Genomic DNA, 26,417 nt, shown 5'->3' on the forward strand with positions numbered 1-26,417 from the left:
TTGGATGACAATAAACATTTGAACTTGTAGAGTGTCATCTTGTGATTATTTGTCACCTTCGTTGTGTTGTTTGCTTGGATTGCGAGGGTTTGTTATTCTGTGTGCTAGTATGCTTTGCTGAAATACCTCATGGATGATGAGGCTGAACTGAGAGTGGGCCTGCAGAATGTCTTCATTGTACCTCAGTGCTCTTTCAAGAGGTCTGCATCCCACTATACCTTGTTACCAAAACAATTATCCTTACAGCACAAAATGTCTGCCAGCTTCTCCTGTACATCTGGCTGGAGATCAGAGGCACGCAGCCATGCAGGTCTGTGCATCCCAATCCCCACAGTGGAGGACCTTGATGCTGTATCAAAAGTATTATAGGTTGCTTGACCATGTACTTCTGCACTCCTAATTTTTAGCTACTAGCTGACAGAGCTCATTAGCCTTTGCTGGGGAAGGGTTTCTGAACTCCGTCACAATGCACACCAAGGGCATACTCATTAAGAGCTAGTAAGAAGCAATGTGGGATGTTAGCATAGCATTCTATAAAATCTTTTTCCCCAAAGACTCCAAGATCCTTACCTTCTCCTCAGGGGCACCCAGGAGTGAGTCTTGGAACTCTTTTGAGAGCAAATTCAACTGCCATGGAATGGTAAAGAAGCTGGAGCTTCTCGAATCCCTGAACCTTTTGGACTTGATAAATCACGTCAACATTCTTATTGACCTGCTGTAAAGAGAGGAAAATTTCCTACATCTTTATTTATAAAAGCTTCATAGCATGGATGGGCCTATTTGATAGGCCATATAATCTTTATCTGCCTTCATTTTTCTATGTTTCTATATTGCATCCAAAGGAGGATGTCCAATGTCTTGGCCCTGGCTTTTTGGATGAAATTTCCTAGCTATCTTTCTGCTGTTATTAACAAATAAGTCTGTTTGGTCATGTCCTTCAGATACACCTGGGGTTATCAGGTGCTGGGTCTTCAGAGACTTACACACTCCTTCTAATTTCCTGGAGGGTGAGCCATGCTTTGAGGGGGATCAATGTTGATGCGGCTTAGCTTTTGCCCAATGTATTACATCAGAATCCCTCAGCACAGATGAGGACCAATCCTTCCTGATCCTTGGAGGGAGTAGGGGGTGGGGAATCAGACGACACCTGATCCCGATGGACTCTAAAGATGCTTGATGTTGAGGAAGGTGGAGGCCCCCTTGATGTCGACGCTGACACTGACGGAGAGGACTTCTGGGCGCCAAAAAGTTTCTCATGACTCTTGATCCCTCTCCTCGACACCTGTGAACAGAGATTACCAGAAGAGGGATCACGAATTGCAAGCACTAATTATGTGTATCTGTGATGGATATGGCCCTGTTGCATCTGGAACACTTCTTAAAGCCATGGAGTTTTGTGGGACATGTCAGGAAAAAATAATCATAGCAAAATCAAAGGACTCGAGGAAACTTAGTGCCAAAAACCTATCTAAGGGGGACTACTGCACTGCGGAGAGGCCCTGAGCGACATGATAGCACTTACACAATGAGGGAAAAACAAAGACGAATTAAACAGTTCAGGAACAACTTTCTGATGCAAGCTGTGGAGAATTGAAGGCATTCGATCTGCTCAGTGGAAAAAGACATAGTAACATAGTAGATGACGGCAGAAAAAGACCTGCACGGTCCATCCAGTCTGCCCAACAAGATAACTCATATTTGCTGCTTTTTGTGTATACCCTACTTTGATTTGTACCTGTGCTCTTCAGGGCACAGACCGTATAAGTCTGCCCCGCACTATCCCCGCCTCCCAACCACCGGCTCTGGCACAGGCACAGACCGTATAAGTCTGCCCAGCACTATCCTCACCTCCCCACCACCAACCCTGCCTCCCAACCACCGGCTCTGGCACAGACCGTACAAGTCTGTCCAGCACTATCCCCGCCTCCCACGGGAGGGCATTCCAAGCATCCACTACTCTCTCCGTGAAAAAATACTTCCTGAGGACCAATTCTTCCTGATCCTTGGAGGGAGTAGGGGGTGGGGAATCAGATGACGCCTGATCCCGATGGACTCTAAAGATGCTTGATGTTGAGGAAGGTGGAGGCAGACTGAACTGGTCTTGTGTGACAGTGACAGGCAGGAAGGCATGCACATGAATGGCGAGACACTATTAAAAGCTTCTAGAATAGATGCTGGAGAGACTTCCTGCGTAGGCTCTATCAGATGACATCACCCAAGAGTTAAGAAGATCATCATCCTGCTTATCCTTGGAGAATGACTTTGAGGGTACAGAAGTTTAGGCCATTTTGGATTTTATTATAAGCTTCAAGAGGAATCTCATTTGCTTGAAATTTTTTTTTTATTGTTATGATGATAAATTCTGAAACTGAGGGAGCCAAATTAAAACATGTTAGTCTACATTTTTATTCTTACAGGTTAACTGATGTCTGTACTATTACGGGCCGATGCTTAAAATATAATGGCGGCGCTAGCAGCGATTAGCACCAGCTTTAGTGAGTGCAGAATGCTCAGAGGACTCCAGTACCGGAGACAATGTGTGCAACAAACATTAGCGCAAATAGCATGCAAATGCATTCAAACAGATGTTAATGAGGTCATTTCCTATTCCCTCCCAATGCTCAGAGAACAATGCATAAAACAAAGCCGCACTTACTGCTGAAAACCTAGTGCCAGCTCAGAGCAGGCATTAAGATGTGTAAAAAGAAGCTCTGGCAGTTTTTATTTAATTTGGAAGCAGAAGGAAGCCTGTGGAAGTCCCTAAGTGCTGGTAGTGAGAGACAAATGTGTGCGAGTCAGAGCAAACCCGAAAGCGAAAGCACACATTGGTGCCGGTTTTCTGTGCTTAAATATAAGCCTTCCAAGTAAAAAAATAATTGAAAAAGCTTATATTTAAAGATGAAGAAAACAGGCACTAATGTGTGCTTCACTTTCAGGTCTGCCTGGCGCATGTGCACAAGAGCTGAGCTTACCATGAAACTCTTCTCGCATATGCCAATCACATTCCTCTCTTGCTTTTGCTTTTACAGCACACATATAATTTGAACACCATTTCCTTTGAACATTGGCGAGCTAGCTTTGTGTGCTGTTCTGACGGTATGGGTTCTGCGTTGTTGGCTTTACAGTGGGAGTTCTGAGCATCGGCCTCCTAAGAGTTTCCTACAAGACGATGAAGATGGCAGACTATGGATGTTCCTGCTAACCAGTTAGGAGAGGACATACAATTGATTCACCTTGACTGCTACATGCAACTTGGCTGTTTTCTTGGATGGCCCTGAGGCTTCATATGTTGTACCATCAACATCTACAGACATTGTGAAGACTGGAGCATGGACAGGACCCGACTGCGAGAGAAGCTTATATTGAAGTCCAGGCCTGATCTGATTCAGTCTCATCAGCGCATTCATTGGCTGGTTTGCATCCATTATTTTGCTGTCTAGGACTATTGCAAAAAGACAAAAAAAAAAAAGAACAAACTCAAAGTGAAATAAAATACTATATTTTAAATTAGCCCCCCCTTTTCCTATTTGGGATGTTCTACAAAACTACTAAATTATTAACTTGATTAAAAAGTGTCATTGCTATACCAGTCCCAGAAAAAAACAACAAAAAACAAACCCTGAACACACAGGTAATGTAATTCCTTTTGACTGGTTCAATAAAATATATACAGCATCCAAAATACATTATTATTTACACCCCAACGCCAACTTTGTATTATATTCTTAGGGCATACATCCAGTTTTGTTAAGAGTAATCTGAACATGGTTACACTACGACTACTGGATGGCCGTCCTTATGCACTTACAAAACCAAAATAGGCAATTTGAAATCAATCGGCTTACAACATTAAATACGGGTTTTTGTCAATCGAAATTACCAAGTTTGTTCAAAAAGACAGCAATAAACTTTGACCAAAACAGAATTTAAGTTAATCAAAGACAGATCATCCTTAAAAATAGAAAAGCTGATCTTTTACTAAAAAGCTGCCTTCTGATTGACAAAGGCCATTATATGCTGTGAACAAAACTGACTGAAGCCATCTTTAAACTGCAACTGCCAATATAATGCGGCAGTCTCCTAAAGAATGTTTGGAAAGTAGTAGTAACAAATACAAATTGCAGACTTTTTAATTTACATTTTATAAAATTCACATTAAATTACAAAAGAAAAACAGAATCCAACAATCTTATACACCCAGAGAGAGGCAGTGCTTTTACATACAATGAGGAAAACAATAAGAAATATTCCTTTATATCTCAATCACAAAAATATGGGGAAAAGTAGTCATAAAAAATATTACTACATGCTCACAGACTCTACTTAATTACCCACTGACCAGCAATTAATTACCCACTGACCAGTAGTTTCAAATTCTCAAAACCTCCTCTCCTCTACAGTCATCTAAAGTCAGTTCCTATAAATAAACTCTTCAAAATGCTCAGGTTCAGGAAATACATATTCCTCCTAGTGCTGAGCTTTGGTGCTTTTATCTACCTGTTTCTCTGACATCACTAACCCCCCTTTCCCAATCTGAATTGGTTCTACCTGATCTTTTACAGCCACAAGACATGCTGCTTTGCTCTGACCGCTATGCTAAGCTGCTGGCACCCCCTCAAGTTTAAACATGAAAACAGGAACTACCTATTCTCGTGTTTAAATCTGAGGAGGTACTGGTAGCTGTGCTTACAGTGTAAGGCTGAGAGTAATACATGCTCTTGCTGCTATGAATGCTGAGCTAACAAGGCAGGCTTTTGGTGCAGGGGCGTAGCTACGGGTGGGCCTGGGTGGGCCCAGGCCCACCCAATTCCAGCCCAGGCCCGCCCAGCGCCAGCGCCCATTGCCGGCCACTGCTGCTTTTCTTGATGAGCAGCAGGGCCGGCGCTACAAAAAGAAGAAGCGCTCAGCTGACTGAGCTGAGCGCCAACGCGTCGCTAAGGACAAGAAATAATGTTTTAAAAAAAATGCGGCACCGCAGGCAGCCTCGAAGCATTGGCTGCTGGCTCTGTGCAGGCTCCTCCCGTCTCTTACATCACTGCCCCTGTAGTGAAGCAGGGGCAGTGACGTAAGAGACGGAAGGAGCCTGCAGAGCCAGCAGCCAATGCTTCGAGGCTGCCTGCAGTGCCGCGTTTTTTTTAAAACATTTTTTCTCGTCGGGTTAGCGACGCGTTGGCGCTCAGCTCAGTCAGCTGAGCGCTTCTTCTTTTTGTAGCGCCGGCCCTGCTGCTCATCAAGAAAAGCAGCAGTGGCCGGCAATGGGCGCTGGCGCTGGGCGGGCCTGGGCTGGAATTGGGTGGGCCTGGGCCCACCCAGGCCCACCCGTAGCTACGCCCCTGCACCAAAAGCCTGCCTTGTTAGCTCAGCATTCATAGCAGCTGGGAGGATGGCAGAGAAAGAGGGAAAATGGAAGGATGTGGAGAGAAAGAGGGAAAACAGATGGGAGGATGGCAGAGAAAGAGGGAAAACGGAGGATGGGGAGAGAAAGAGGGAAAACAGATGGGAGGATGGCAGAGAAAGAGGGAAAATGGAAGGATGTGGAGAGAAAGAGGGAAAACAGATGGGAGGATGGCAGAGAAAGAGGGAAAATGGAAGGATGAGGAGAGAAAGAGGGAAAACAGATGGGAGGATGGCAGAGAAAGAGGGAAAATGGAAGGATGTGGAGAGAGAGGGAAAACAGATGGCAGGATGGCAGAGAAAGAGGGAAAACGGAGGATGGGGAGAGAAAGAGGGAAAACAGATGGGAGGATGGCAGAGAAAGAGGGGAGATGGATGAAAGGATGCAGAGAAAAAGGGGAGAGTGGAAGGATGTGGAGAGAGAAGGGACACTGAACAGAAAAGGGTAGAGAGATAGACACTGGTTAGAAGGAGGGAGAGAGACATTAGATGGAAGGATCAGGAGAGAGGGTAGATGGGTGGAAGGATGGGGAGAGAAAGAGGGAAGACGCTGGATGGAAGGGTAGGGAGAAAGAGGTGACACTGGATGGAAGGATGCAGAAAGAAAGAGGGGAGACTATTGGAAGGATGGGGAGAGAGAGGGGAGACACTGGAAGGATGGGGAGAGAAAGAGGAGAGCTGCTGCATGGAAAGGGGGAGTAGTGAAAGATTGGAGAATAAGAGGAAGGGGCATGGGGAGAACAAGGGTGAGAAAAAGATTAAAAGCCATAAGTAGATGAAGGAAATTAAAGAATGGATAGTAAGAATGAATTAAATCTGGACACAGAGAGAGGCAGAAAAATATTGAAGAAAGCAAAGAAAAAGGAGAGAAAAATGACAAATGGCCAGGAAACCCTGGCAGAAGAGTCAAGCGAAAACGAAGGAAAGCAGAATCTAGAGACTGGGAACAACACAATGAGAAAAAGTAAATGGCCATACAACAAAGGTAAAGAAAATAATTTTATTTTTAATTTAGGATAAAGTAATATGGTGTTAATAAAGTTTCAGAGACCAATACTTCCTTCCTTAGGTCAGGAGAGGATACCGTAACAGCATCATATTGACCTGAGGCAGGAGGTTTTGGCCTCTGAAAGCTCACTGAAAAGGGTGTTAAGGCTATTAAATAAATTGTCTGAAATCTGATGCACTGAAAAGCAGCACTTTACCCTGTGTGACAAATGCATCTGAGTGTGACTACATTTTGCTGGGGGGGGGGGGGGGGGGGGGGGGGGGTAGAGAGAAAATTTTGTGCCCACCCACTTTGGGTTCAGGCCCACCCAAAATTGGCAGTCTGGCTACGCCACTGTTTTGGTGCCTTTGAGCTTTCATGCCCCTGAGATAGTGCCTCACCCAGCTCATGTCTTGAGCCAGTCCTGATTTCTCTCTTATACTTAAGAAAACACTTCTTCCTTGGAAATTTCAAAAAGAAAGCCATGCCCAGAGCAAGAACCTTGCTTGGCATGGAATCGAAGAAACTTACACAATCTGCTGAGTCCTAGGTGCTACATCTAGAAAAAAAATATCTTAAGGCCATGAAAATTTAATGACCTAGCATCAAAATAAAGGCATAAGATTTTATCTCAATCTGAGGACAACATGAAAGTTGCCACCAATGTGGCCCTATTGCTTCTTTCCTGATTGAGGTCTCCAAACAGGCAGTTAAATTCAAAGTACCATACTGGAATCTGCCTTATTCCAGGCTCCAGTCTTTTAATCAAGCCCACTATACAAAAGGCTCAAGAAATAACTGGATGGAAATAAGTTTCCAATTTAAAAATGTCAGAGAAATAATTCAGCGTCTCAATAGGGAAAATTAAAAAAAATCTCATAATGAACAGTATTTTCCAAACCCTCCATCCTATTTTTCAATAACACGTCACCCTTCCTAAAACAGTACTGATTTCATTTCATCACATGTATTCTTACAAGGCTGATCTTATCACTGATTTTGTCCCCCCCCCCCCCACATTTCTTATTCCAAAGTCTTAAACTTGGCCACTACGTCACCAGAAAAGGAACAAAACCGAGAACAGCGATCAATCAACGTCTGCTCCATCTTTGAGACTAAATGTCAAAGGCAGATGTTAGCAACCTCCTTAGGCATAACTGCAGAAGTGATTGTGTTTACATTCCCAGAAAAAAAAAAAAACCTACTGGTTTCAATAATCCCACAGAGGAAACACGACCCTCTACAGGAGATTCTGAAATATCTAACACATCACGTGGAATAGTCTTAATTTAGATGAATTTAGATTACCATCTTTAGATGGATGACCATTTTCTTCAGGGGGAGATGAAATCTTGTTCACACCTTCCCATAATTATCTGTTGGTTTCAGAAGAGGTGACCTGAGAACTGGACTTAATGACACGTTCTCCACCACACTACAAGACAATTCCCCTTCCATGTGAAAAGAAACAATCTCAATAGGAGAGTCTCCAACACCAGTCTTGACATATGAATTCACCTGGTCAATAACAATGTTTTTAGGTTCCCCAGTGAACTTTACTTTCTCCTTTCTCTTTCCGTTAACACTTGACAAGCCAGTTACTCATCCCATTTAGCAAATCCTCTTCCAGTCCTTCAAAATCACTCAGCACCAACTTAGGCTCTGATTAGGTTTCAAAGAAGAAAGGCATGCCCCTTTGGCTCTATGCTTGCAGCCATGTAGCACAGAGCACCAAAGGTCATAATATTCTCCCATGAACCTGGTGATATCAGTTCTGGGGTTACCACTGAAGCCACAGCTACTGGAAACTTGGGGTTTGGGACTCGGGCTTCAGGTTAGATAGATCCCTCTATTCTTGTCTGGCCACCAGATTGCAGATTTTTGCTTTATGATATAGGAGCTTATCTTAGAAGCACCATTTTCATTTTCAATGTGCATTTAGACATTTATATTCCATAAATATCTATATCCCAGCTTGTAAAATCAGGATTTTAGATGTCAAACTAAAAAACATACATATAACAAAGGGGTGTGGTATGTATGTTTTAGGCGGTCCTAAAAAATAAACATGCATTCCCCATTTCAGAAGGGGAATGCGCCTTGATGTGTAAAGATAAACACTGGGATTTACAACTGCTAGCCGGGATGTCCAAGTTTCAGAAAAGTGCTTGTACTGAGCAGCAATCCACTGGAGAGAGATGAGGGTGATACTCTAGTGGTTTATGCTCCCCCCCAAAATATGAAACTGGTAAGGAATATATGATTCTTGTGACAGTTTATGAAAAATAAATATTTCTGAAATGTCTGACAAACATTTATGTTGCTGTGCCAACCCCGGTGATACAGTAGATGTTTAATGGTTCTAAAATGGATGCTCCCACTACATATAACTGGTGCATTAAATGTCTATTTCTTCATGTATGAGCTCTATGTTGGCAGATCACGAGCTGGACCACTCAATTTCAATTTGTATGTCCTTTCTAAAATGATGCTCCTAATGTCTCATTGTAATTTGCTGCATTTACAACAATTTACTTATAAAATCCTGGGGATTCTGTGTTACAGCAGGAAAGTGTTGGAACCTTGCATGAGTCAGGAGCTCTCTCTTTATCCACGGGAGCTAGCTAGATGGTGGCTAAGAGCTGACTGGAGGTCCCTGGGGATGTTCAGCGGTTATTAGCAAACTTTTTTTAATGACATAAATCTTAACAAAAAAAAAAAACCCTCTCATGCCTTTTCATCAGTAGCTCAAGGTGAATTACATTTATGTACAACAGGTATTTTTCTCTTCAGTCTACAGGCATTACCTCTGTTTACTAACCTGTGGTAAAAGAACTTGCTTGTGCGCTGTTTTACTACAGGAAAATTGACTATGGGAGTAACTTGAAGTACCTCAGTACTGCAGGTTTGGAAATCCCATGATGCTTTGCTTTGTATTGCTGCAGCCAAGAATATTGTGTTTCCAGCTGCAGCAACGCAAAGGGCTGGGCCAGTCAAGAAGTAATTGTCCCCTCACTCCCTGATCCCGTTCAAAAAAATAATAACGGGCTTCCCCAGTCTATTCCCCACCTCCCCAAATGCTTAAAAAAAGTTCACATTCCTCTGATCCTTTTTTTTTTTTTGATGCCACCTTTCCCTAGTATGGCAACCTGATCCCTAGTAGTAGTATCATAATACTATCACTAGGAGTCTGAAGGGCAACATTTTGGAAAAGAAAAACCACCAGGGCAGGAGCAACCAGCATTGCTCCTGCTCCACACCAGACTTCAGGGATTATGTGGTAAGCACTAGATGGCAGGGGCTAGTGGCACTCAATATTTAAAAAGATCAGGGGTAGAAGTAGTCGCGGCATACATTTGAAGATAAGAAAAAGGAGGGGCTAGTGGTATCCTATATTTAAAAATAGGCATCACAGATAGGCGCTTCAGTCCCAAAGTGAACTTCTGTTTTGAAACAGGGATCAGGAGAACTGCAAAAGCTTTCAAATGACATGGGGACCCGCGGTAACTGCAGGGACAGGGATACAGCCTGCGGGGACAAGGTGGGGATGGGGACAGAGCCTGTGGAGAAGGGGATGAACTTTGTCTGTGTGTCATTCTCTACTTTGAAGCCTGTTAATGAACTGAACCTGCCATATGGTGGGAAAATGTGGGATACAAATGCAATAAATAAATAAACAAACAAACAAACAAACCATTATTTATGTTTAAGTAATGCAGAAAACGATATTTAGATTTTTTGGAAAAACAAGCAAACATGCTGGCCACAACTGGCAAAATTTGCATGGGGGAATCCTGTACATTCCTGCTACCAGCATATCTTCCGAGAACACATCTTCTATTTTTTTTTTTTATTTGTACCTCGCGCTTTCCCACTCATGGCAGGCTCAATGCGGCTTAGGTACTTGTTTGTACCTGGGGCAATGGAGGGTTAAGTGACTTGCCCAGAGTCACACAGGAAGGACTGTGGAAAACAGGAGAGCTAGACTGAATCCTGATATTGTTGAAGACTTATTCATCCAGAGATTAAAAAAATCACAACAGTGCTTTATAGGGCATATTGCCCCCCCCCCCCCCCCGCATACAGAACAGGTTGTATTTTGTACCCTTGGACATTTTAACAGGGTGGATTTGGATTCCTTGGGATAGTAGAAGTCAGCTATTGTTGGGGTTGGATACATACTGGGACAGACCAAAGGTCCATCAAGCCCAGTATCCTGTTTCCAACAGTGGCCAATCCAGGTCACAAATACCTGGCAAGATCCCCAAAAAAGTACAAAACATTTCATGCTTATCCTAGAAATATTTTCCCCAAGTCCAATATAATAACGGTCTATGGACTTTTCCTTTAGGAAGCCGTCCAAACCTTTTTAAAACTCTGCTAAGCTAACCGCCTTTACCACATTTTCTGGCAATGAATTCCAGAGTTGAATTACACGTTGAGTGAAGAAAACTTTTCTCCGATTCGTTTTAAATTTACTACATTGTAGCTTCATCGCATGCCCCCTAGTCCTAGTATTTTTGAAAAGCGTAAACAGACGCGTCACATCTACCCATTCCACTCCACTCATTATTTTATAGACTTCTATCATATCTCCCCTCAGCCTTTTCTCCAAGCTGAAGAGCCCAGCCGCTTTATAGGGAAGTCGTCTCATCCCCTTTATCATTTTTGTCGCCTTTCTCTGCACCTTTTCTAATTCCACTATATCTTTTTCAAGATGAGGCGAACAGAATTGAACACAATATTTGAGTTGTGGTCGCACCATAGAGCAATACAAAGGCATTATAATGTCCTCATTTTTGTTTTCCATTCCTGTCCTAATAATACCTAGCATTCTATTTGCTTTCTTAGCAGCCGCAGCACACTGAGCAGAAGGTTTCAATGAATCATCAACGACGACACCTAGATCCCTTTCTTGGTCAATGACTTCTAACGTGGAACCTTGCATGACGTACCTATAATTCGGGTTCCTCTTTCCCACATGCATCACTTTGCACTTGCTCACATTAAACGTCCTCTGCCATTTAGATGCCCAGTCTCCCAGCCTTGTAAGGTCCTCTTGTAATTTTTCACAATCCTCCCAAGATTTAATACTTTGAATAACTTTGTGTTGTCAGCAAATTTAATTACCTCACTAGTTACCCCCATCTCTAGGTCATTTATAAATATGTTAAAAAGCAGTGGTCCCAGCACAGACCCCTGGGGAACCCTACTAACTACCCTTCTCCATTGAGAATACTGACCATTTAACTCTACTCTCTGTTTTCTATCTTTTAACCAGTTTTTAATCCACAATAGGACACTACCTCCTATCCCATGACTCTCCAATTTCCTCTGGAGTCTTTCATGAGGTACGTTGTCAAATGCTTTCTGAAAATCCAGATACACAATCCTGCTTATTTTCGAAAGGAGAAAAACGCCCATGTTCAGGAGATGGGCGTCCGTTTCTCGTGGGCGGCCAAATTGGTATAATCGAAAGCCAATTTTAGTCGTCTTCAACTGCACTCTGTCGCGGGAACGAACAAAGTTGACGGGGGCGTGTTGGAGGTGGGACTGGGGTGTGGTTATCGGCTGAGCAGAGATGGGCGTGCTCGGCCGATAATGGAAAAAAGAAAGGCGTTTTTAGCGAGAATTTAGGACACTTTTTTTGGACCCTTTTTTCTCACAAACAGGTCCCAAAAAAGTGCCCTAAATGACCAGATGACCACCGGAGGGAATCGGGAATCACCTCCCCTGACTCCCCCAGTGGTCACTAACCCCCTCCCACCAAAAAAACCCACTTGCAAAAGCCTTATTTCCCAGCCTCTATGCCACCCTCAAATTCTGTACCCACCTCCATGACAGCAGAATGTGTTCGATCCTCTCACAGCCTTTCCCTGGGTCAGATGTGGCCCTCAGGTGCACTGCAGGGTCACATCAGCATTGCATTGTGGTGGGTGTAAGGTATTGGGCTCCGCGATTTCACTAGCTTGTGTTACAGACTCACGATGTTGGTAGTTGGTAGGCTCTTCTCCCATGGTGCTTTTCCCTCTGCTTACTGGGTCAGAGTGTGCCCTGTTTTGTTTCCGGTAGTCCACGAGGTAGTGGCCATTTTTGTAAGTCCGTTTTAGATCCCTTTCGTGTGTTAGCCTCGTTACAGAACTTAGTTCTTCCCTTGAATGTTGCTGAACGAGGGCATTGTACACCATTCTGCCAGCTCTGACCTACTGCTAATCTTAGTACCAGGGAGACTCGTTGCCAGTGGGGCACAACCTCTGATCTGCAGTTAACTGTGAGTAAACTCGGTTATTGAAATAAAGGACGTTTTCAGCGAGATTAGTCTTACGGTGTGAACTGCTGTGCCAAGGTTATACAGCAGCAATAAGTCCTGTCCCTGGAGCAGTTTTAGTGGGTAATGCAGTGCACTTCAGGCAGGCGGACCCAGGCCCATCCCCCCCACCTGTACCACTTGTGGTGGTAAATGGGAGCCCTCTAACCCCCCCCCCAAAAAAAAAAAAACCACTGTACCCACATGTAGGTGCCACCCTTCACCATTAAGTGCTATGGTAATGGTGTTGAGTTGTGGGGAGTGGGTTTTGAGGGGGATTTGGGGGTCTCAGCACCTGGGAGGTAATTTAATGTTTTTTCCTATTTTTTAAAAGTGCCTCCTCGGGTGCCCAGTTGGTGTCCTGGCATGTGAGGGGGACCAGTGCACTACGAATCCTGGCCCCTCCCACGACCCAAAGCCTTGGATTTGGTCGTTTTTGAGCTGGGACGCTTTGGTTTCGATTATCGCTGAAAAACGAAAACGCCCAGCTCAAACAAACGCCCACATCCAATGTATTTGCCTGGCACAAACCGTATTTTCAAGACTAAACATAAACGTCCATCTTTTTCGAAAGTACGATTTGGCCCACCCCTTCACGACCCATTCTCGGAGATGGACGTTCTTACACATGGGCACTTGCGTTCGATTATGCCCCTCAATATCAACTGGCTCACTTTTATCCACATGTTTGTTCTCCCCTTCAAAGAAATGTAGTAGATTGGTGAGGCAAGATTTCCATTCACTAAATCCATGTTGACTTTGCCTCATTAATCCATGCTTTTGAATATGCTCTGTAATTTTGTTCTTTATAATAGTCTCTACCATTTTGCCTGGCAGCGACGTAGGACTCACCGGTCTATAATTTCCCGGATCTCCTCTGGAATCTTTTTTTAAAAATCGGCGTTACATTGACCACCCTCCATCTTCCGGCACCATACTCGATTTTAAGGATAAATTACATATTACTAACAATAGCTCCGCAAGTTCATTTTTCAGTTCTATCTGTACTCTGGGATGAATACCATCCAGTCCAGGAGATTTGCTACTTTTCAATTTGTCAAATTGCCCCATTACATCCTCTAGGTCTATAAAGATTTCATTCAGTTTCTCCAACTCGTCAGCTTTTAATACCATTTCTGGCACCGGTCTCTCTCCAAACTCTTCCTCAGTGTAGACTGAAGCAAAGAATTCATTTAATCTCTCCGCTATGGCTTTGTCTTCCCTGATCACCCCTTTTACCCCTCATAAGTACATAAGTAATGCCACACTGGGAAAAGACCAAGGGTCCATCGAGCCCAGCATCTTATCCACGACAGTGGCCAATCCAGGCCAAGGGCACCTGGCAAGCTTCCCAAACGTACAAACATTCTATACATGTTATTCCCGGAATTGTGGATTTTTCCCAAGTCCATTTAGTAGTGGTTTATGGACTTGTCCTTTAGGAAACCGTCTAACCCCCTTTTAAACTCTGCCAAGCTAACCGCCTTCACCATGTTCTCCGGCAATGAATTCCAGAGTTTAATTACGTATTGGGTGAAGAAAAATTTTCTCCGATTTGTTTTAAATTTACTACACTGTAGTTTCATCGCATGCCCCCTAGTCCTACTATTTTTGGAAAGAGTGAACAGACGCTTCACATCCACCTGTTCCACTCCACTCATTATTTTATATACCTCTATCATGTTTCCCCTCAGTCATCTAGCGGTCCAACCGATTCTTTTGCAGGCTTCCTGCTTTTAATATATCTAAAAAATGTTTTACTATGAGGGGCATAATCGAACGGTGCCGGCCAAATCGATGGGCGACCATCTTCGGGGTTGGCTCCGTAATGGAAACCAGGCTCGGCCATCTCAAACCCGGCGAAATGCAAGGCATTTGGTCGTGGGAGGAGCCAGCATTTGTAGTGCACTGGCCCCCCTGACATGCCACGACACCAACCGGGCACCCTAGGGGGCACTTGTAAAAAATTTAAAAAAGAAAACAATTAGCCTCCAGGTGCATAGCACCCTTCCCTTGTGTGCTGAGCCCCCCCAACCCCCCCCCAAAAACAAAAACCCACTGGCCATAACTTTACAGCATTACCATAGCCCTAAGGGCTGAAGGGGGGCACCTACATGTAGGTACAGTGGGTTTTGGAGGGCTCACATTTACTACCACAAGTGTAACAGGTGGGGGGGGGGGGGGTATGGGCATGGGTCCACCTGCCTGAAGTGCACTGCACCCACTACAAACTGCTCCAGGGACCTGCATACTGCTGTCAGGGAGCTAGGTATGACATTTGAGGCTGGCATACAGGCTGGCAAAAAATGTTTTAATTTTTTTTTGTGTGTGGGAGGGGGTTAGTGACCATTGGGGGAGTCAGGAGAGGTGATCCCCGATTCCCTCCGGTGGTCATCTGGTCAGTTCGGGCAGTTTTTTGGGACTTGGACCTGAAAAAAAAGGGTCCAAAATAAAGCGGACCAAATTCTCGTGAAGGCCGGCTTTCTTTTTTCCATTATCGGGTGAGGACACCCATCTTGCCTTCGCTACCATGCCGACACACCCCCCTTGAACTTTTGCCGGCTCCATGACGGAACGCAGTTGAAGCCACCCAAAACCGGCTTTTGATTATGCCGACTTGGCCAGATTCAGGAGATCGCCGGCGATCTCCCGATTTGTGTCGGAAGATGGGTGGCGATCTCTTTCGAAAATCAGCTGGTATGTGTTTTTGCCTCCAACGCAATCTTTTTTCAAAGTCCCTCTTTGCCTTCCTTATCTGCGCTTTGCATTTGACTTAACATTCCTTATGTTGTTTCTTATTATTTTCAGTCTGTTCCTTCTTCCATTTTCTGAAGGATTTTCTTTTAGCTCTAATAGCTTCTTTCACCTCACTTTTTAACCATGCAGGCTGTCATTTGGTCTTCCGTCCTCCTTTTTTAATACACGGAATATATTTGGCCTGTGCTTCCAGGATGGTGTTTTTGAACAGCATCCACCCCTGATGTAAATTATTGACCATCGCAATCGCTCTAAGTTTTTTTTCACTGTTCTCATTTTATCAAAGTCTCCTTTTTTAAAGTTAAACGCTAACGTATTGGATTTCCTGTGTATACTTACTTCAAAGCTAATATCAAATCCGATCATATTATGATCAGTGTTATCAAGTGGCCCCAGCACCAGATCATACGCTCCACTAAGGACTAGGTCTAGAATTTTTCCTTGTCTTATCGGCTCCTGTACCAGCTGCTCCATAAAGCAGTCCATGATTTCATCATGGAATTTTACCTCCCTAGCATCCCCCAATGTTACATTTACCCAGTCAATATTGGGGTAATTGAAATCACCCATTATTATCGTGTTGCCCAGTTTGTTTGCTTCCGTAATTTCCTTTAACATTTCTACATCCGTCTGTTCATCCTGGCCAGGCGGATGGTAGTACACTCCTAACACTATCCTTTTCCCCTTTACACATGGAATTTCAATCCATAGGTATTCCAAGATGTGTTTTGTTTCCCGCAGAATTTTCAATCTATTTGATTCAAGGCTCTCCTTAACATACAATGCTCCCCCTCCAACAATTTGATCCACTCTATCACTACGATATAATTTGTACCCCAGTATGACAGTGTCCCACTGGTTATCCTCCTTCCACCAGGTCTCAGAGATGCCTATTATATCTAATTTTTCATTTAGTGCAATATATTCTAACGCTCCCATCTTATTTCTTAGGCTTCTGGTATTTGCATATAGACATTTCAAACTATGTTTGATGTTCCTATTTACATCATGCTCAGTACTTGACGGTATTAATTTGCAATCTTTTGTCTGATTTTTATTTAAGGACACCTGATCTACTATGGTCTCTTTTGTAACCTCACTATCTTCCCTGTTTTGGTGATATCTTTGAAAGATACCTCATCCTGAACCATGCGCTTTTGAGCGACTGTTGGCCTTCCCCCAGTTTCTAGTTTAAAAGCTACTCTATCTCCTTTTTAAATGCCGATGACAGCAGCCTGGTCCCACCCTGGTTAAGGTGGAGCCCATCCTTTCGGAATAGGCTCCCCCTTCCCCAGAATGTTGCCCAGTTCCTAACAAATCTAAAACCCTCCTCCCTGCACCATCGTCTCATCCACGCATTGACTCTCAGGAGCTCTGCCTGTCTCTTGGGCCATGCGCGTGGAATGGGTAGCACTTCAGAAAATGCTACCCTAGAGGTTCTGGATTTGAGCTTTCTACCTAAGAGCCTAAATTTGGCTTCAAGAACCTCTCTCCCACATTTTCCTATGTCGCTGGTACCCACATGTACCAAAACAGCCGGCTCCTCCCCAGCACTCTCTAAAATCCTATCTAGGTGACGCGTGAGGTCTGCCACCTTCGCACCAGGCAGGCAAGTCACCAGGCAATCCTCACGTCCACCAGCCACCCAGCTATCTATATGCCTACTGATCGAATCACGAACTACAACATCTGTCCTAAACTTTCCCTCCCATCAGCACTTGGAGACATATCCTCGGTGCGAGTACATCCCCTGGTGGGTAGGTCCTGGCTACAGGAGTACTTCCTACTTCACCAGGGTGATGCACTCCTTCTAGGAGACCTCCCTCCTCCAAGGTAGCACAGGGGCTACCAGACTGGAGGTGGGACTTCTCTACAACATCCCTGTAGGTCTTCTCTATGTACCTCTCTGTCTCCCTCAGCTCCACCAAGCTTGTGGTGGAGTTATTAGAGCTACTCATTACTACTGTTTTCTATTTGTGATTTATAAACAGTTGCACAGCATATTGTTCCTTTTATACTTTAATAAAAAGATTTAAATATAAAATCATAAGTATTCAAGGCTTCTGCAGATGAAGACAGAGCCCGCGGGGATGGGGTGGAATGGGGACAGAGACAGGGCCCACAGGGACGGAGACACAACCTGGAGGGATGGGGTGGGGATCAAAGCATCAGGAAGCGAACTGGGAAGTCACAGTTGTTTTCCAACACAGGGGCGTAGCCATGGGAGGGCCTGGGCCCACCCACTTTGGGCTCAAGCCCACTCAGCAACGGTGCACCTCAGACAACCAAACCGCGACTTCAGCTTTCCCTCTTCCCAGCCACCCGCTGGCGCGCCGCAGGTTTTGTTCCCTTCCTGCTCCCTCCCGTCATCCCCGTCCTTCAGCGGTGTTAGCTCCTGTGGTTTTTATTCTCTCCCACCTCCCAGCCACCTGCCGGCGTGCCGCTGGCCCTCCCTTCCCTTCCATCCCCGCCGTCCAGCTCTGAATGTCTGCAGCGGCGACAGGGCCGTCCGCACACTGCTACGAGAGCTTTCTCTGCGCTGGCCCTGCCTCTTCAGAAAGAGTATCGGAGAAGGTGAGGCCTGCCGGAAGGAAGCAGTTGTGTAGCGGCAGCGTGCAGCTCCACTGCAGACGTACAGAGCTGGACCGTGGCGGGGATGGAAGGGGAGGGAGGGCAGGCCTGTGGCGCGCTGGCGGGTGGCTGGGAGAGAACAAAAACCGCAGCGGGTGGCTGGCGGGGGAGAGGGGATAAAGGTGCAGCATGTCGACTGGGGGGGGGGGAGAGAGGGGAAAAACCTACAGCATGCTGGCAGGTGGCTTGAGGGGTCAGGGAGAGACAGGAGCACTGTTGGGATGAGGGAGTGAGACAGGGTAGTGCTAGGTGGGTTGGAGGAATAATTGTTCGATGTGGGGGGAGGGATGGAGAGATGCTGCAAGGGGAAAGAGAGGGAGAATTGTTGGATATGGGTGGGGTGGGATGGGGAGAGGGAGGGAAAGGCTGCATAAGAGTGGTAAAGGACCAGAGAGAAAAAAAAGTGTTGGGCATGGAAGGAAAGGAGGGAGAGATGAGAGGGGAAATGTTGAACATGGCAATGAGGTGAGGGGAAGGAAGGATGGAGAGATGCTGTGTGACAGGGGTGGGGAGGAGTGAGATGTTAGACCAGGGACTCAAGGCAGGGAGAGGGAGAAAAGTTGGACATGAAGGTGGAGGAGAGGAGAGAAAGAGGGAAGATGGATCCAGGGAGAGAAGATGGATAATGGATGGTAGGGAACAGAAAGGGGAAAATGCTGAACAATGGGGGAGGGGAGAGAGATGGGACAGGAAGATGCTGGTGGTGGGAGGTAAAAGGGATAGGAAGATATCAGGCTAGAGGGTGAGGATGGGAGAAAGAGGGAACAGATGCTAGGCTGGAAGGGTGGAGGGAGGGAGACACACACACACACACACAGGGAATGATAGAAAGCATGGGGGAGAGGCCTAGGGAGTGGAGATGGCAAGGAAATAAATGAGAGAACAGTGATTACAGGGGTAGAAATATGGTAATGGTGCATAGATTGAAGATGGAAAGGAATGATAGGCTGGGAATGAGAGAGATGAGGAATGGGAGAGCTAGTGGGTGAAAGGAAATGGAAATGTGATAGATATGGGAAAATTAGGTTCTTACCATGATAATTTTCTTTTCTTTAGTCATAGCAGATGAAGCCATTATGTATGGGTTGTGTCCATCAACCAGCAGGGGGAGATAGAGAGCACTCAACTTTTCTCAGTGCCTCATGGCCAGCTAGCTCCACTGCCTCTTCAGTATTTGAAGCTTCCAAAGCAGTATGGCAAACCGCAATGGGAATAACCGCATTCAATTCAAGCTTCTCCTTCTTACCTACAAATGCACTCAGTCTGCCGCCCCTCACTACCTTTCTACCCTCATTTTCCCTTACGTTCCCGCCCGAAACCTCCGTTCACAGGACAAATCCCTCCTCGCTGTACCCTTCTCCACCACCGCCAACTCCAGGCTCCGCTCATTCTGCCTCGCCTCACCCTATACTTGGAACAACCTTCCTGAGCCCATACGCCAAGCCCCCTCCCTGCCCATCTTCAAGTCTCTGCTTAAAACCCACCTCTTCATTGCTGCGTTCGGCACCTAACTCTTACCGTTCAGTAAATCCAGACTGCCCCAATTTGACCGTTCACTTGTCTACTAGATTGTGAGCTCCTTGAGCAGGGACTGTCCCTTTATGTAAATTGTACAGTGCTGCGTAACCCTAGTAGCGCTTTAGAAATGTTAAGTAGTAGTAGTAACTTTCCTCACAGCGAACGATGGCCCCTTAACAAGGGCATGAACTCAAAAAAGGAGGGAATGAACTCATCCTCCTGGAGGGAATAAACTCATCCTCCACTTTGTATAAACGGAGGGAATACTTGCATCCTCCTGGAGGGAATAAACTCATCTCCCAAAACATGAACTGCAGGGAATGAACTCATCCTCCTATAACTGTAACAGGAAATCCTGAAGACTGTTTTCCGACTCCCCAAGGAAGGAATATAACTTCAGGAAACAAGAACAGCACCTAAAATCAGAATCACTGCAATACAATCATACATGGAGGGCTCATGGCTTCATCTGCTATGACTAAAGGAAAGAAAATGATCATGGTAAGAACCTAATTTTCCCTTCCTTGTCATCAAGCAGATGAAGTCATTACGTATGGGATGTAACAAAGCAATCCCTAAATAGGGTGGGAACAAGCCACACCATGCGCTAGCACTTGTGCTCCAAAACGCGCATCCCTCCTGGCAGCCACATCCAGCCTGTAATGTCGGGCGAAAGAGAGCTTAGAAGCCCATGTTGCAGCACTGCAAATCTCATGAAGAGATAGTGCTCCAGTTTCTGCCCAGGAAGAGGAAATCGCTCTTGTGGAATGTGCCTTAAAGGCTTCAGGCGGAGCCTGGCCAGACAGCAGATATGCTGAAAAGATAGCTTCTTTGAGCCAACGGGCAATAGTGGCTTTAGACGCTGAAGACCCTCTGCGAGGACCTGCAAACAGCACAAAAAGATGATCAGAGGTCCTGAAAGAATTTGTAATTCGCAGATACTGCAACAGAGTCCTGCGCATATCCAAAAGGTGCAACTGCCCAAATGAACCTGGAAACTTCTCCTCAACAAAGGAGGGAAGAAAAACAGGCTGGTTTAGGTGAAACGCTGAAACCACCTTATGCATGAAGGAAGGCACGGTCCGAACCGTGACCCCTGACTCTGACAGCTGCAGAAAAGGGTCTCTACAGGACAGCGCCTGGAGCTCTGACACCCGTCTCGCCGAGGTAATGGCCACTAAAAAGACTGCCTTCAGTGTCAAATCTTTCTCTGAAGCACGCCGAAGCGGTTCAAAGGGAGCCCCCTGAAGGGTCTTCAATACTAACCTCAGGTTCCAAGCTGGACAAGGTGCCCGCACGGGAGGACGGAGCCGAAGCACCCCTCTAAGAAACCGTGCCACATCTGGATGAACAGCTAAGGACACGCCTTCAACCTTGCCACGCAGGGAGGCCAATGCTGCCACTTGCACCCGCAGCGAATTATAGGCCAAGCCTTTGTGTACACCATCCTGCAAAAAGTCCAGAATCGGCGAGACAGGAGCCCGCAACGGAGAAAGCGCTCTTGAAACACACCAGACTTCAAACTGGCGCCAAATCCTGGCATAAGCCATGGAAGTGGAGCGCTTACGGGCCTGCAGGAGAGTGGAAATTACCTTATTTGAGTAGCCTTTATCTCTCAATTGCACCCTCTCAATCGCCATGCCATAAGACCAAAGCGGCAGGCGTCCTCCATGGCCACCGGACCCTGTGACAACAGGTGCAGAACCAGAGGTAACGGAAAGGGAGCCTCCAAAAGCATCTGTCGGAGGTCCGCATACCAAGGCCTCCTGGGCCAATCTGGGGCGATGAGCACCACTTCTCCTGGATGCAGCCGAATCCGCAGGAGCACTCGGCCTATCAAGGGCCACGGAGGGAAGACATACAGCAAGACCAGGGGCCAGGGTTGAGCCAAGGGGGTGCGCCACACTCAGAAGGGGAATTAGCCCTTCTGCGTTTATCAGGAGGATAAGAAACAGGCAAAGCCAACTCCAAAAGGCCAGGATCCACCGGGGGGCGAGGGGCAGGCAGAGGGTCCGAAGATCCCTGTGGAAGAGCTCTTTTAAGCATGTATGCCCTATGCAGCATTAAAACAAAATCAGGGGAGATAATCGCTCCCTGACCGCCCGGATCCTGCCCAGGGCTATCAGCTCTATTATTAGCCTCACTCAGAGGACCCCCCCCCCCCCCGGATTCAGGGCTCTCCGTCGCAATGGAGGCTGCGCCATGTGGAAAATCCAAAATGGCGTCCGCTGCCAGCTCGAAGCGCGAAAGATCGCCATGCTCGGGCCGGGTCTACCGTCTCTACAGCACGAATTACAGAGCCCCGCTGCTGATTTGCGCTTGCCACATTTAGAACAGCGCTTTACAGTCTCCACAGCTATCGCTGAAAACGGCAGTAAAATTCAAAAATGGCGGTTCGCGCCAAAAACGTCCTGATCGCGGGCCCACCCCGGAGGAGTCAGAAAACACTCTTACCTCACTAGACCGAGTATCACAGCTCCGGTCCTGCAGAAGAATCTCAAGAAAAAAACCTCTCTTCCAAGATCGCTGCGCTAAAGCTCGACGCGACTTTAATTATTTATATATATATTTTTTAACGCTGTGAGGAAAGCAGAGGCAAAAGAGGTAAATAAAAACACTCCGGAGGCTCAGATAAGTGGGAAAGGCAGGGAATGGCGAACCAATGTGCCTGCATCCACTGAGTGGGAAAGGACAGGAAAAAGCAAGCTAATATGTCCACATCCACGGGTGCATGGGTAAGGCAGGGAAAGGGCTGACCTACGTGCCTTCAAAGTGAAGCTGCTATAGCCTCTAACACCCCGGCTAACAATTGGCAAGCCAGGAGCCACCCCCAGGCAGATTTTTGATGGAGCTCGAAGAATCTGCAGCCACCCTGCTTGGGGAGATAGAGAATACTGAAGAGGCAGTGGAGCTAGCTGGCCATGAGGCACTGAGAAAAGTTGAGTGCTCTCTATCTCCCCCTGCTGGCTGATGGACACAACCCATAATACGTAATGGCTTCATCTGCTTGATGACAAGGAACTTAAAAGTAAAAAGAAGGAAAAGATTTAGAAAGAGGATGAAATTTGAGTGTACAGAGGCAGAAAAGAAAAAAAGAAAGAAAGGAAAGAGCTAAAATGGAAAAATCAATATTTCAGAGGCAGGTGTAGTGGGGAAATGAAATGACAGGAGAAAAAAGACAAATGGCCAGCCACTTGAAGAATTAGCAGAAAACAGACAGGAAAGCGGGAAAGAGAAATTGGAACCAACATGATGAAAAAATAAAATGTCCAGACAATAAAGGGTGAAAAATCATTTCATTTTGATTGTTTAAATGGAATATGTGAGTTTTGGGAAATTTGCATAGTGGATGTCTTTTTATTGTGTTAAGTAGAAAAGGAAATGCGCTTTTGTTTTTCTCCAGTGTTGCAGTGCATGCTGAGGTTCCCAGTTCAATTTTGTCTACATATTTTTATTTCTAATTTGTGATCCCTTGTTCTGTAATTGTGAGGGTCTGTCAGTGTGACTGTAATGGCAGATGAAGAGATTGGAGAGGAGAGGGAATTGGAGGAGGGGCTTCTTTATTTTCTGCCCTGGTCACCAGCATGGTTAACAGCAGCCCTGAACCTTGCTGTGGCTAGTTGGGATCCCCAAGTCCTGCCAGCTCTGGATCTCTTCCGGGGCTGGCCGGAGCTGCCTTCCGCCAAGCTTGGCAGATGGGGGCAGCATCCTGGAGCCACTGACAACTAAGTATGTATGGGGTGCTGGCATCAGTGGCTCAAGTTGCTTCTTCCTGCTGGGCTTGGTGGGGAGGAGTTCTGGCCATCTCTGGGGAGGTCCCCAGCTGACGGAGATTGGGGATCCTCATCAGCTAAAGTATTTATATTTTGAGTTGAGAAGTGCTGGGGGAGAGGGGGGAGAGAGAAAATTTTGTGCCCACCCACTTTGTGCTCAGGCCCACCCAAACTTGGTTGTCCGGCTATGCCACTGTTTCAACATATGAGGAAGAATGGGGGAGGAGGGCGATTATGGACCCGAAGCAAGGAAGGATAAAGTGACTTGTCCATGGACACCATGGAGTAGCAGTAGAATTTGGACCCTGACGTCCCTGGTTCTCAGCCTGCTACTGCACTCTGCTTTTTTTTTTTTTTTTTAATTTTTAAGGGCATTTCAGCACGTGACTCTCCTTTAATTGGTTTGACCAGCTGCAAGATCTTAATAAGAATGTATGTTTTTAAAGATTTTTCTCGTTCCAAAAACATAGAATCACAAATCACATGGTGATGCATTTGAACTTACATAGCAAAATTTACAAATCTTTTCAGCTCCACAGCATTTTATTCAGAAACAATACTTCACTAGCAGCAACAAACTACAAATCTCACACTTACTTTTTCTCAAGTTTCGCTTCATTTTTTTGTTGGGATCTTTATCATCTCCTGATCCATCCTCAAACGGTCTCTTTAGGGCTGATGAGCCTACAAAGAAAAATTCTTATCAGTAAAACCAAATCATGTAATAATGCTACTAGACCAGATTGATTACTTAAGAAGAGAACACTGAGTAACAAATAATGATGTTTCATACTAACACTGAAAACTCTCCAAGTCATAAGCTAATGAATTTATGATATGGCACTGTCCAGCAGTAGATGTATGGGACTACAGTACACACATGTATAGAACCGTCATGGACTTAAGCAGCACTTTGGGTGATCTGGGGGTGGACAGAGGATGGGGTAAACAGGCTTTCTGAAGACTTCCCTTCAATCATGTGGTTGCTGTCCCTGAAAGAAAGAGCCCACATGCTTAATGCTTGCATGGGAGCTTACTTCTGCAGTTGCAGTGACAGCAGCAGCATGATGCACTGGTGTTGCCTTGCCTGGGTTTAACCCATAGGAGTTGCAGCAATAATCCAAGGAAAACTATTTGGGTATCTTTGCTTTGGTTATTGCTCTGGAAAAAGTTATCTGCAGAGAACTGAATATGCTTTTACTGGCCAAAACATATAATAAATTATAAAAACTCAACTCCCTCCCACCTTTCCTGACCTAGCTCTGCCTTGTGAACACCTTCATAGTATGCAGCACTGTGTAGAGGCTGGGCAATTTTCAAAAAGCCCATTGTCACAGGTAAAATGCTGCTTTACCCACAAAAATGGTTTGCAATATTGCCCTTCTCATGTCCAAGAGCAAAGCTATCTTTATCCCTGTCCCTTTAAGCAGAACAAGGTTGTTTCCAAATATAGTGTTTAGCACTGTTCCTTCTCTTTTTCTTTGTATTAAGTCTCTAATATTTCCCCATCCTGGACAACGGCCATGCACACGAGTATCAGACAAATTTACAAGCAAGACTTGTTTTGGTATTTCACTGTGGCTATCACTTTTTATTTTATCCTTATGCAGAATGAAGATATAGCTGGTTCATTATTTCTACAGCACAACAAGATCCATAGAGCACTGTACAGAGACATAAGAGGGCCCAACGCACAAAGTTAACCGTGCTGGGAATGTTTGCTTTAGACTGGTTGTAGCCAGGGGTAGGGACAGGGGCTGGGTGCTGCCATTTTGAAAGTGGCAGAGCCTGAGGCAGGAGGTGTTGCTCCTGCCTCCAACTTTTTAAATACAGACAGGGGAAGAGAGAGGGGATCACTAGACTACAAGGCTAAATCTTTGCTGGGATGCGAGGGCTGGGTCTAATGTACCACCAAGGTGATTTTGCAAGGGGGGGGCCAGGAGGGGTGCGGGGTCCACTGGACTATCAGGGAATTGGTTTTGGGTTTTTTTTTGGGGGGGGGGGGGGGGAGGTCAGCAGGGTCCACTGGACCATCAGGATGTACTTTGGAGGGGGGAGGTGACCTCCCAGGAAGTTTTTCAAGTTTTGGGGGAAGTCTCAAGCTTTGTGGGGGGCCCACCAGGGGCTTTTTGTGTTGGGGGTCGGGAGACAGGGGGCTTGGGGGGGGGGGGGCGGTTCACTGAACCACCTGGGATTTTTGTGCAAGATGTCAAATACATTTGACAGCTTTGAGTCGCAAACAGTGACTGATGCACAAAGAGGGTTCCGTGCATCTCATTTGCATGCGATCCCCTTTGTGCATCGGTCGCTGTTTGCAACTTGTTAAATTTTACCGAGGCAGCTATATTTTACAGCTGCCTTTGTGCATTGAGCCCAGAGACTGTAAAGATAATGGAAAATAAATGATCTAGTTAAGACACACAAAAGAAACCAGAGGTAAAGAAGGGGAAAAGTGGGAATGTTTGTAACAGTTTGCTTGGATAAAAGCACCTAAGTCTAAAAGACTGATCAAGAAGCAAAAGGACAAACATGCTGACCTATAGTGAACTTATATTCCTAGACATGTCCCAGAATTTTGGGAAAAAAATCATTAACAGGGTCATTTACTAACTGCTGGCTTACATTAATGCTATTAATGTGTATTGCCTGCCATAGGATGTTAAAGCATTAGGAGGTCCTTTTAACAAGCTGTGCTAGCGCCAGGGCCCTTCTTACCGCAGTGGTTAAAACGTCCCTAGACAAACATGGTCATATGGTAAGAGAACTCTTATCGTGGGGAGCCCTTATTGCTACCCACTGAGGTGGCGATAAGAGCTCCTGCAGTAACTGGGCAGCTTATGGTGATGCCCGATTACACTGCCGGGTTACTGCCACGCAAGCCATTTCCGGGGTGTGTGTGTGTGTTTCTTTTTCCCTCGAAAATGGAGCGCGCTTGGGGTGGAACTACTGCTGGTGGCTGCGTTGGGCTGGCGGTAGTCCCAATTTAACGTAAAAGACCCCCTAGGGGCACTAAGTGAGAAAATTTAGTACTTGAACCAAAAGCTGATAA

General features: G+C 45.7%; 1 protein-coding gene across 7 annotated transcripts in view; it reads right to left on the reverse strand.

Moving 5' to 3' along the window:
* The window catches only part of STRBP (spermatid perinuclear RNA binding protein), a 482,484-nt gene that overhangs the window by 76,567 nt on the left and 379,500 nt on the right, over positions 1 to 26,417 (reverse strand). For all 7 annotated transcript variants that reach the window (XM_030207341.1, XM_030207340.1, XM_030207342.1 and 4 more), the window contains 2 exons: positions 23,966 to 24,052; positions 3,234 to 3,442 (listed from right to left, as the gene is read on the reverse strand). In XM_030207341.1, the coding sequence (XP_030063201.1) occupies positions 3,234 to 3,442; positions 23,966 to 24,052 (296 nt within the window). The remainder of the gene's footprint in view (positions 1 to 3,233; positions 3,443 to 23,965; positions 24,053 to 26,417) is intronic.

Source organism: Microcaecilia unicolor, chromosome 6 (assembly GCF_901765095.1).
Source record: "Microcaecilia unicolor chromosome 6, aMicUni1.1, whole genome shotgun sequence".
NCBI lineage: Eukaryota > Metazoa > Chordata > Amphibia > Gymnophiona > Siphonopidae > Microcaecilia > Microcaecilia unicolor.